Genomic DNA, 12,751 nt, shown 5'->3' with positions numbered 1-12,751 from the left:
GGAAAGGCATACACCCCCAAGCCACGGCCCTCCCGGGTGATAGGAAGTCGCATCCATGGCCGCCGCAACGAAGCCATGAAGCTCGCCAACCCAACGAACAAGCGCCCACCGAAGCTGATGTAGGACAAGGGGGACCTCCCCAACAACCCACCCCATGTGGGGAGCAAGCCGCATCCATGGCTGCCATTTGCACGCCAAGGAACCACCGACCTACGCAACCACAGCAGGCCGACAGACAGGAGAAGAGGTGACCAACAACATTGCCCCGCACCACACAGGGAAGCCCCCGACCACCACCAAGCTCCACAGAGAGTGCCACCCATGTCGTTCACACCAAAGCAAATGGGGGAGCCCGCTACAACAGTGGTGCAGGAACGGAGCAGCCCCAATGGATCCGAGATGGACCCGGCTGGGTCCAGCCGCGCGCCCTAGGTGAAATCAGGGGCGAGCCCGACTTTTTCTCCAAAAACTATGAAAACTTCGGAGTGCCTGTAGAGATGAGGCGAGAACCAGCTATCTTAACTGTAACTGTCTTTTGTGAACTTTTTTGCATTTATTTCTGTGATACTGGAATCACACAAGGCCAAAACCAAGCTACAAAGTCTTCCATAATAAATTCAAAAATACTATTTACTTCTACACGTTGCATTTCCCAGGACGCACCATGGAAATCGCAAAGAATTTGCATCCCCTTGCACTTGCACAAATATATGTGATACTCCTGAGGCGATCTAGTATCTCCTCAACCCACTGGCATCAGTATATCCCTGAAAGGAAAAAGAATGTCCCAGAAGTCTATAAATACATGTCGCGGTAAAGATGGTAATACCTTGGAAACAATGTTCTTTTTTTTTGAAGGAAAACAACATTCTAGCACCACAATAATAAATATATGGGCGTTCTTCCCAAGCAAACTTACAGGATCAGATAACTTCTGTTCTACCAGTGAAACTCATGGATATCTACGGACTCTATTCGCCTGATATGACCCTGAAAATGAGTTGCAGAAGGGAAGCCGTAAGCGTCTGTAGCTTTTGCTTAAATTTATTTCACTAATATGCTCAAATTTGATCTTGTTTGTGAATGGCAGATTCCCCCTAACCACCACCTAACTGTCACGTTACCCCATCAGTGATGGCTATGCATGATAGGTGCTCATGTACAACTGAGAAGGGCTTACCAAAGAAATTGCAAACTCTTACTCTCCTAGTATCTTAAATCTCTCCTATGTTACAAATGACGTGGTGTTACAACTTACAAATACAATTATGTTGTGTTAAAGACCGCAAATTCACAATGATGCTGTCAAGTGTCAGCTTGAAACATCACTAGTCAAGTAGTAATCCGCTAGGTGTTCTACCAAAAGAAGTGGATACATAATTATTTCAAGAAAAAAATATAGATAATCATTGTAACTTATTAAAAGTTTAGGGTAATAACCGTACCATAAGGTCAATAATTAGAGCTTGGGCTTCGGCATTGCTGTTCAGGCAGGTACCAACATGCTGGAATTAAGGAAAAACCGTAGGCATGAATTATCAAAACAGGACAGAGTGTTGCTGGAAATAAAAACAAAATAGCTAATTTTATTTAGGAAAACATTTAGGTGTCCAAATAAATATTTTTTAAAGTCTACACATGCATACAAATAATACAACAACAATGACAACAAAGCCTTTCAGTCCCAAACAAGTTGGGGTAGGCTATAGTTGAAACTCATAAGATCAAAATCATGTCATGGTTCTGGCACATGACTTGGTTTCTATGTTACATAAATTTGGTAGCGAAACTTTTGAGTGACACCATTTCTACTAAGTTTCTAGCTATCGTGTGCTCGAATAATTTTGGTACTGCAGGAAAAACAGTAGGCATGTGTTGGAAATATGCCCTAGAGGCAATAATAAAAGCATTATTATTATATTTCCTTGTTCATGATAATTGTCTTTATTCACGCTATAATTGTGTTATCCGGAAATCGTAATACATGTGTGAATAATAGACACCAACATGTCCCTAGTAAGCCTCTAGTTGACTAGCTCGTTGATCAACAGATAGTCATGTTTTCCTGACTATGGACATTGGATGTCATTGATAACGAGATCACATCATTAGAAGAATGATGTGATGGACAAGACCCAATCCTAAACATATCATAAGATCGTATAGTTCGTTTGCTAGAGTTTTTCCAATGTTAAGTATCCTTTCCTTAGACCATGAGATCGTGTAACTCCCGGATACCGTAGGAGTGCTTTGGGTGTACCAAACGTCACAACATAACTGGGTGACTATAAAGGTATACTACGGGTATCTCCGAAAGTGTCTGTTGGGTTGACACGGATCAAGACTGGGATTTGTCACTCCTTATGACGGAGAGGTATCTATGGGCCCACTCGGTAATGCATCATCATAATGAGCTCAAAGTGACCAAGTGTCTGATCACGGGATCATGCATTACGGTACGAGTAAAGTGACTTGCCGGTAACGAGATTGAACGAGGTGTTGGGATACCGACGATCGAATCTCGGGCAAGTAACATACCGATTGACAAAGGGAATTGTATACGGGGTTTGCGTGAATCCTCGACATCGTCGTTCATCCGATGAGATCATCGAGGAGTATGTGGGAGCCAACATGGGTATCCAGATCCCGCTGTTGGTTATTGACCGGAGACCGATCTCGGTCATGTCTACATGTCTCCCGAACTCGTAGGGTCTACACACTTAAGGTTCGGTGACGCTAGGGTTGTAGGGATATGTATATGCAGTAACCCGAATGTTGTTCGGAGTCCCGGATGAGATCCCGGACGTCACGAGGAGTTCCGGAATGGTCCGGAGGTAAAGAATTATATATAGGAAGTGCTATTTCGGCTATCAGGGCAAGTTTCAGGGTCATCGATATTGTACCGGGACCACCGAAAGGGTCCCGGGGGTCCACCGGGTGGGGCCACCTATCCCGGAGGACCCCATGGGCTGAAGTGGGAAGGGATCCAGCCCAAAGTGGGCTGGGGCGCCACTTCCCCTAGGGCCCATGCGCCTAGGGTGGGGGAAACCCTAAAGGGGGCGCCCCCTTGCTTGGGGGGCAAGCCCCCCCACCCCTTGGCCGCCGCCCCCCTAGGAGATTGCATCTCCTAGGGCCGACGCCCCCCTAGGCCCCCTATATATAGTGGGGGGAAGGGAGGGCCTCTAACCTACGCCATTGGTGCCTCCCTCTCCCTCTCCAACACCTCCTCCTTCTCCATAGAGCTTGGCGAAGCCCTGCCGGAGTACTGCAGCTCCATCACCACCACGCCGTCGTGCTGCTGCTGGAGCCATCTTCCTCAACCTCTCCTTCCCCCTTGCTGGATCAAGAAGGAGGAGACGTTGCGCTGACCGTACGTGTGTTGAACGCGGAGGTGCCGTCCGTTCGGCGCTAGGATCTCCGGTGATTTGGATCACGTCGAGTACGACTCCCTCATCCCCGTTCTTTGAACGCTTCTGCTCGCGATCTACAAGGTACGTAGATGCATCCAACCACTCGTTGCTAGATGAACTCATAGATGGATCTTGGTGAAATCGTAGGAAATTTTTTGTTTTCTGCAACGTACCCCAACAGCATGCACTTAAACTTGCGTATATATATTAAATATGCCTGGATATTACCACAGGAAACTATAAAAAAATCTGAACAAAAACTAAATCTTAAATATCTGAAAGCACCCATCAAATCCCCCTCAGCAGTTCATCTACTGAATTTTTTTTTGGCGAGAAGTTCATCTACTGATTCAAAAAGGACATGCCACAAAACACCGTTTCAACCTCAATCCTTTAAACTGGATGTTTTTTGTTAATTAAGCAACTGAATTTAGGTACTACCCTCATACTTTCAAGTGCTTACCCTTGCACATTAGAGGTGCCACCCACTTATACCCTTAATATTCCAATGTACCAACTCCTCCAAATGGTAATCCAAAGCTTTCACAGATTGTTCATCAGACAACTTGGTTGGAGATGTTGGAAACCAACAAGAATAAATATCTGCCTAATTTAGCCAACGAAGGTGCTCCTGACCAAGATGAAAGGGACAATCTGGCCAAGTCGTGCAGATGGTGATAAGGAAGCGATATGTCGAAAGTAGCAACAAGTGACCAGTAAGAAGGCGACGGACAACGTCAGGTCACAAAAAAGGCTACAGGAAGGATCGAGAGGGCAAAGTCACATCAACAACAATGATAGGGGCACCGAGCTCGATTCAATTGAAAAGACCATGGGAAACCCCCCAAAAAGTGACTAAATGATTTACAGTGAAATGGATGAATTCCCCACCATGCATACAGATTCAAAATGAGATGACTTGGATGGAGTCAGATGGATGATGGACACGATGGCAATGAACACAAAGATGCAGCAACAGTGATTATGGACGAACATGCAGCACAACAGAGGAGAAGAGCAGGCAGAACTGAAGCAGCACACCAGCACACATATAACCAGCCCTACAAACCATCGAGCAAACATGACAGTAGAACCATGGCAAAAATGACCCAGTGCAGAAGAACCTCACCCAGCATCAACATCGCAGCAAGGCCCGACACCCAGTACAAGTGATAGCGCCGCAACTTGCAGTCAGCTCTTCCTCTGGTGTGTGGCAGCGGCTGCGACACACCAGCATCAGCAGGACGGTTCCGGGAGCTGGTGATGATATATTGATATGCACGGGCTGGCGATGACGCTGGATAAAGAGCAGCAACAAGCTCTGATCTGGGGAAGCTGCCGACGACGGGAAGGGCTACCGCTGCAATGGGCCAAGCCTGCAGGGTAGCTTCTACCACCCAAGGGCGTGCTAATGTAGCCCAGCGACAAGTGGCAGTAGAAGAAGATGAGCCGCCTGTTATCTAGAGGATACCGGGCAGCGCGGTCCAGACGAGTTAGAAAGTCACAACCTGGCATCAACAGATTCGGCCAGAACGGTGATGCAGATGGCCAAACCATGCCTCCAAGTCGACCAGATCAGACGAGGATGGAGATTGACAACGATAATGAGCTCAAGTCCGAACAAAATCAATGCCAGAAATGAGGAGAGGACAAAGGATACACACCCGGACAGTTTGGCCCGCGAAGACGACCTTGCTGTCGAGGAAGACGAAGACAAGCTGCTGCTACCATAGGGATACGAGAGAAGCTCGCCAAAGGAACACATGGCCACATGAGACAATAAGGAACGAGCTACCACTACATCTAGATAAAGATCGATGCCGCCACCAGGAGTGGAGATTGCTCCTCCCTGGACCAATGCAGCAGCGACGGAGAGTGGTGGCGCCAGGAGAGAACCTGGCACAAGGATACTACCTCATAAGGAAGCAATAATTACCTCTAATATTTTGCATATTCCTTTTTCAAAAGCCAACTTAACGTTGAGAGGATCAAGATCGCCACTTTCATAATCAACAATAAGATCTTCCATGCATTCAAATGACCTGTACATAGTAAAAAATTGTCAAAAATTCTTGGATATAATGTCGATTTGTAGATATCTACAGCATTGTTAGCACTTGGCACATACTCCCTCCGTTTCAAAATAGAAGTTAGTATAAAGTTGGGTCATCTATTTTGGAACGGAGGGAGTAATTCCTTGGCGAGCCAGAATTTATTTAGTTCATGTCCTATATACTGTAGATTCTGATTGCATAGATTTGATCATTGTGACTTCAAACATTCTACTGGTGAATTACGCCATTGACCTTTGATGCTTCACAAGAAACAGATACGAGCAACTTTTGGTAGAAGTGTCAAAGAACTTTACTTGTTAACACCACTCTGTTCCTTCTGCGCTACCTCAAACTTCCCAAACCAAGGGAACATAACATATTTGATGTACTCCAAACATGGGTTGCATACTGCTACTTTTGGAGGACAGACAGCCCTGCTTATTTTTCCATTCAAAGCGCACTGCAACATACAGAAGTGCAATTTCAAACAACCTTATTGTACCCAAAAAAAAACTGTGGACAGGAAAGCAATGATTGACAACTAGAAAATGTACAAGAAGCAACATCTCTATCTACGTCCTTTTACATGGCAAGATTATCCAAAAAAGCCCATGCAAAACTGAACTACTCAACCCATATTTAGAAGCAGGGCCAGCCCTGGAGCAGGGCAGTGGGTGTGACGGCCTAGGACCCAAGCTAATTAGGGGCCCATATCTCGTGTATTTCGTATAGCATGCACTATAAAATGCAAGCTCAGCCTAGAGTTCATGGGCCCTACTTTGAAGTTTGGCCTAGGGCCCTTCAAATACCAGGTCCGGACCTGTTTAGAAGGACCAAAATACAGAAGTTAAGAGGCTCCTGTACTGTAAAGAGTTTTCAGGCTCCTGTTAACATAAAATTGACAACCTCATGATACTGACCTGAAAATTCTAGAATTGAAACAGTCTAAGTAAAGTTGTGCCAATAAACGCTAATTTCTCTATTGCTGAATGACTATAACACATACCTCCTTATCGTGCATGAAGATGTTCCATTTTGGTTCCCTCATGTTATAAGGGTCCTTTAGTACAATATAAGGATTATCTACTAAATTAGGTAGTGTATCTGTACTTCAAGTTAAGGATCTATCTCATGAAATAAATATCATCATCCAAGCTCCAAACAACAAAGTACAAACAGAAAGATGCATCATAAACAATCAGGACTGCAAAAGAAGAAAAAAAGCCAGAATCAAGATACTGTGCAACATAATAGTTGGTTTGCTTTCGCTTTTTATGTCTTCACAATACTCTCTGGTTAGCATGACAATTTCTTGCTGATCCATGCTGAAGAGCCATATATCCGCCTGCAACTACAAAACAGAAGGATTTGTGTATTTAATGCAGGATCAAGATTATATACACATAAGCAGGATGCTCATAAACACAAGTTGTTTGTATCAGGTGCAAATGATTTTCTTTATTCATTAAAATAATTTTTCTATAATGGGATACTGAGATGATCACAAAAAACTATGGTGACCTAAACATTTTCACAAGATCTAAATTAGAGCTTAGAGGCATCTACTCGAAAGAAACAATTGTGATACATTGCCGGTGGTACAGAAAGGCTACTTCATACCAAAGTGCTAGCTTACATCAAATATGCCAAGCCTACCTTTTTGCTACAAACTCTATTCAGGTTACTTCATATCAAAGTGCTAGCTTACAGTGACTATGTCAAGGAGTGAAATCCTGCCCCTTTTGCTACCAACTCTGTTCGTGTTCATTTCATTTCAGAAGAAGACAGATACATGGTTTCTGAACTAAAACCACGGCAGTTATTTTGGAACAGAGGGAGTATTTGTGTTGTGTTCACTACCTGAACAAACAAGAACTGGTCTAGCTTTTAAAATCTCTACTGTTAAAGTAGCCGCACAAGTAGAAGTATCCATGAATGGTGCTCAGTCTCATGTCTGTCCTATTCATGTAACATAATAATAATATGTAGTCCCCTACAGTATATTGCTTCAGTTATGATGGGACCTTTGTTTTCCTCAGTTGACTGCAAAATTCAGTTTTTGTATAAGCCATGACTCTACTTAGAGCCAACAAAGCAACAAAGGTTGAAAAACGAAAGGTGCCTAGCAAAAATGGAAGCTAACGAAGTAAAGTAATGTTTGTTTGACAGGACATGGTGAATTTATTACTAAGGAAACCAACCTTCGGACATAATATAGCAGCAACTTGCATGCATGGGTAAAATATCACAGCAGCAGGCAGTCGCGGGTCATATGGGGCTGTTTCCGTGCAACAGCTGCTCATTAAACAATAAATTGGCTTGCTTGTTACAGAACGAGAAACTATCTGGCAACACAATGTTCAAGGGTTTGAAAGTGAAAAAGGACCAAAAATTAGCATAAAAAGGGGATACCTTGCCATTCTTTTTAGAGTGCATTTTCTGGAGACATCCAGGGCAAGTGGCCAGTAATCAGATGCATGCCTTTCCAACACATCTGAGAACCATACAAGCTCTACTCTGTCAAGATCCATGCCAGCTGCTTTCCACATCTCAATATTGTAGCAGCCAATTTTCCTTATTACATATTTATTGCTGCAAATCCTATGGTTCCGTTGGGCAAACCAATCTGCTATCAATATTTTAACTATGTAACCAGCTTTGACCATCTTGTTGACATAAATTGTCTTCAGAAAGCCCCTGAAAGATAGAGCAGATATATGCAACCATTCCATTTGTAGATAATGTATTACAAATTTGGAAAAACTTGACGTAAGCAAATATCAGCAATGAATGGCCTGAGTTGTGCCAAGATGAAAAGTGCATAGTTAGCAATTCCCCAAAACATGAACCAAGTAAACCAGCAGTGCAAGAAATATATTCCTCATGGAAAGGAAAGCAACAGAAACCTGACATGCCCAAACATTTTCTAATTTCACAATCTTTCTATTTAAGCTCAGTTTAAATGGCATTGTTTGGTTGCATGGATGAGGGTGCATAGGATGATCCCACTCACGCCTTGAAGGCGGAACCTTTGTATGATCCCTGGGACAGGGTTGGGTCGGATGGGAACAGATGGGTTCATAATTAAAAAAATTGTATCCAAGTCATAAATCCATTGCTGATGACTACACCAAGGACCGGGAGGTTCCGAAGACTAAAGCTGAGAAGTGGATGAGGAAGACTATGTCTTTCGTGCAGGAACATGGTGCAAGACCGACATCTGCTGCAGCCACTGCTGATGATGATGCTGGTATCCTGATGATTTCTGGAGCATGGCGAAGTAAGAGGTTCCTGAAAGTTTATGTGTTGGCTTTATTTTGGTTTGGCCTGTATATGCTGGTAAACTGCTAGACAAGTGATGAAGTACCAACAGGTTTTTGCCCAAAGCTTGCCGTTGAGATCAATAGTAAGAAGCTGGATTTCTGGTGATGTCCATACTCGTTTTTTTCTTTCCACATCCAGCTTTTGTTGTCGTACAACTGATTATTACCGATCCGGGCAACAGAAAAGGCCGCTTTGAAAAATAAATCATAATTCCAACCCCACTCATTAAATTCAAACGCTAATCATAAGAATTTGTTTGCATCTTTTGAACCATCCGAAACTAATCTGATTAGAGATCCAAACTAAAAGTGCTTAGAAGCACAATGATACTCAGGCTAAATCAAGCTGGACTGCAGTGAGAATGACCATATGGGCAGACAAGGGAAGAGAGGTGTGTGTGGTATCTGACACTTAACAGGATAAGATGACAAAGTTCAGTGTAACTCAAACCGGCATACGATGATGTAAAAGCAGATTTTTTTTTTGTAGCTATACCTGGGTTATGTCCATCCAGGGGGTTGGCTCAAACCAAACGTAGCGAACGGGGGCATTCTTCTTCTGGAGCAGGAGCCAGAATTCATCCGCATAGACGCAATGATCCCCGATGCTCCTCAGGGCCGCGATCCTCTCATAGCAACTCGGCTCCATTGAGTCCCTACAAAAGTATACATGATAAATTCGAGTTATTTACCCAAAACCACCACATTATGGGCTAGGGTAACAGATCAATACCATATTTGGGGCAGGGCACAAAAAACCACCAACAATGGGGTTAATCTGTAACGCGGAGCACTGACGCTGCGTTTTAGTCCAGAAAACAGCGAAACCGACAGGTGGGGCCTGCTTGTCAGGATGATGTGGCAAAAACAATTCCACGTGGGCAGGCTGACGTGGTATGCCTATGTGGACAATTTACTGACTTGGACGAGGGTCCCACCTATCAATGACTCGTGTGTTTATTTTCTTACTTTTTTCTTTCCTTTTCCTGTTAATTCGGTCCCTGTAAATTTTCAACAAAAGTAATCGGGACCTACAAACAAATTAAAAAAGTCATTGCGTCCCTCCCGTGCTCAAGGTCGACAGGAGTTGCGCCCGCAACCGTGCTCGTCGGACAGCAGCCACCGTGAGGAGTGCAACGGCCGCCGCAGAGCTCTGTTCCCTCGCCCGGGTCGTCATCCAGTGCGCGCAGCCGCAGAGCTCCCTTCCAGTGTCGCCGTAGTGCTTCCTCCCGCCGCCCGTCGGCGTCTACTGCGCGCAGCCGCGGAGCTCCCTCCCGCGCCGCCGCAGAGCTCCCTCCTGTCGTCCATGGCGTATAGTGCGCGCAGCCGCGGAGCTCCCTCCGGCGCCGACGCAGAGCTCCCTCCTATCGTCCATCGGCTTCTACTGCGCGTTGCCACGCTGCATCTGCCTCCATTAGCCCGAGCAGGAGGACCCGCGCAGAAGACGGCTCGGGGGCTCTGCGTCGAGGTCGAGCACGGCGCGCGCCGCGGACGGGGCGGATGGGCACGAGGTCGACGCCGACGACGAAAGCGCCGGCGGGGGCACGTGCGACGGCCACCTGCATCCAGCCCCCCGGCGCCGCGCAGAGGTCGAGCACGGCGCGCGCCGGCGGGAGGAACCGGAAGCGGTCGTCGAGCTGCTGCAGCTTGAAGGCCGCGCGGCTCCGGTAGCCCTGCTCCTTGGCGAGGTGGTAGTACTCGTCCTGCCGCTGCTTCCCCTTCGCCTTGCCCATGGAGCTCTCGACTTGCATCGGCAGAGATGGCTCGCCGCGCACTAAGCTGCTCGACACAATGCTCCATAGAAATAGAGATGGGATGAAGATGACCATGTAGTCAATGACAGGCGCGGCCCGCAGCTCATCTGCCACCTCAGCTAGTCAAAGTTTTTTTGTGTGCTTGGTATTTGCCACGTCAGCCCGACAGGCGGGACCCACCTGTCGGATTCGCTGTTTTCTGGGCTAAACGCAGCGTCAGTGCTCCGCGTTACAGATTAGCCCCATTGTTGGTGATTTTTTGTGTCCTGCCTCAAATGTGGTACTGATCTGTTACCCTAGCCCATAATGTGGTGGTTTTGAGTAAATAACTCGATAAATTCACATGTGACATTCCCACAGCTTATGAAAGAAACATTGCAATCCATGTCAACTCCAACCTGTCGATGCTGGCAGCCACATCGGTCCAGCTATCCATGGTGGTGGGAATCTCGGGTTGCTCCGTATAGTTCGTTTCCAGCATACGTTGTTGCCTAGAGTGACATCAGATGATTATAAATCAACAGGTTAGCATAGTTTTGCTATTTGGACAGGAGCTGTTGCAGGGTTTGTAAGGAGGGCTTGAGATTCTAAGGGGGCATGAAGATTATACCTCGCCATCCGTGTGGAAAAACCGACGCGGAGAGGGGGCCGCGAGTTGGGAGGCATCGCTGGGGACTTGGAGGAGCCGGGAAGGGGCGGCGGCACGCTGCTGCCTGAAATTCAGGAGCCGCGGGTGATCGAGGAGGAGGTGGCAGCGGTGCGGGTGCTCCGGCGAGAGGAAGACGAAGAACGGTCGGGACGGAGGGCGGCGGTAGCAGAGCTAAGCGGCAGCGGCGGCGCCAAGGGACTGCCGGAGAAGAGAACCAGAGGGCATTTGCGGGCTAGCAGCAGGGCCGGCCCCGATCCGGACCTGGGTAACCCGGCCCAAAAAATCAGCGGGCGAGCTGGTTTTTTTCTCTTTAGTTTTTTAGTCGTTTCCCCCAAAGAAAAGCAGCCTGATAAATTCTACCCTATTGAAAATATAATCATGTATTTTAGAAAATTGTTCAGTATGTGTTTATAAAAAAGTTCAGTGTATATTAATTTTTTTTGCTATGTATTAAAAAACAGTGCAATGGGTGTAAGAAGAATTGTTCGATGTATACAACAAAAATGTTCATCGTATATTAAAATATTTCGATGTATACAACAAAACTGATGACCGAATATAATTTAAAAAGTTCTCCGTGTATTGAAGAACTGTTCAATGTGTATTACAAGATATTCAAAGTATACAACAAAAATGTGCCCCGTATATTATAAAAGAACTTTAGTGTGTACATGTAAAATGTTCACCATATAGTAAAAAAGTTCATTGTATGTTAAAAAAATCAGCATATATTATAGAAAATGTTCATCATATATTGCAAAAGGTACAAAAATAACAAAAATCAAATCTGAAAAAGAAAAAAAAGAGAAATAAGTAAAAAAAAGAAAAAACATAATACAAAAAAAAACAAATACAACCAGCGAGGAAGGACACTTGGGCCGACCCATTCGTTTTTGCCCTTCAGTGAAGGTTGGATTGTTAGGCACCCATGGGCGCCAAATAGGATATGCCCAGGCTCACGCCGTGTTTTGCACCTCAAAATTTATTTTGGGCTAGGCTCAGGCTTCTATTGTTTGGCTGGCCTTTTAGCTTAAAAAGAGGTACTTGATGAAAGTATACTTTACCCCTCAAATCCCCCTTAATGGATCTCCCCTAAACTCTAAAATTGGTAAAATCACCCACTGAACTTGTTAAAATTGGATCAATCGGCCCCTAGGTGGTTTTGGACAGGATTCCAAGTGGTTTTGAGTTATTCGTGCCGACTCAAGTAGGACGCTCAGGTTGGGCTTTCGGGCTTAGAAAATGTTGTCAGACTATGCTTAGGATTTTGTTGAGGGGAGCGTATTTTTTTAGCCTGTAAGCATGGAAATAGAGATTTTGCTTGGCACCACCTCCCAGCTACAGGCACTGTTGGAGGCATCCTGATGGGAGTGGACCAAGATGTTTTTTATGTTGTCTCTTGGTCTCACTTAGATTTGTCTGTTAGTTGTGAAATGAGACACAAGAGTCATGGGAATCTATTTAGGGTCATTACAGTTTATGGCTCCCCTTATGAAGAAGGAAAAGAAGCCTTTATTTCTTAGCTTCACACTTTATTTGTAGATACTCACATCCCTGCTCT

General features: G+C 45.3%; 1 protein-coding gene across 3 annotated transcripts; it reads right to left on the bottom strand.

Annotated features, from left to right (window-relative positions):
• Positions 1-498: 498 nt before the first annotated feature.
• LOC123061879 (tyrosine--tRNA ligase 1, cytoplasmic) lies at positions 499-8,156 on the bottom strand (the record flags this gene model as incomplete). Of its 3 annotated transcripts, none has more annotated exon segments than XR_006429404.1 (10): positions 499-767; positions 920-990; positions 1,446-1,505; positions 5,075-5,259; positions 5,347-5,452; positions 5,779-5,924; positions 6,471-6,568; positions 6,704-6,815; positions 7,666-7,759; positions 7,877-8,156. XR_006429404.1 is itself a non-coding variant. In XM_044485168.1 (9 exon segments), coding segments are annotated over 8 exon segments (947 nt in total), but the record flags the coding sequence as incomplete, so codon positions are not given.
• Positions 8,157-12,751: the final 4,595 nt, after the last annotated feature.

This window comes from Triticum aestivum, chromosome 1A (assembly GCF_018294505.1).
Source record: "Triticum aestivum cultivar Chinese Spring chromosome 1A, IWGSC CS RefSeq v2.1, whole genome shotgun sequence".
Classification (NCBI taxonomy): domain Eukaryota; kingdom Viridiplantae; phylum Streptophyta; class Magnoliopsida; order Poales; family Poaceae; genus Triticum; species Triticum aestivum.
The sequence above is the reverse complement of the archived record's forward strand: the minus strand, read 5'-3'. Positions and strand labels throughout refer to the sequence as shown.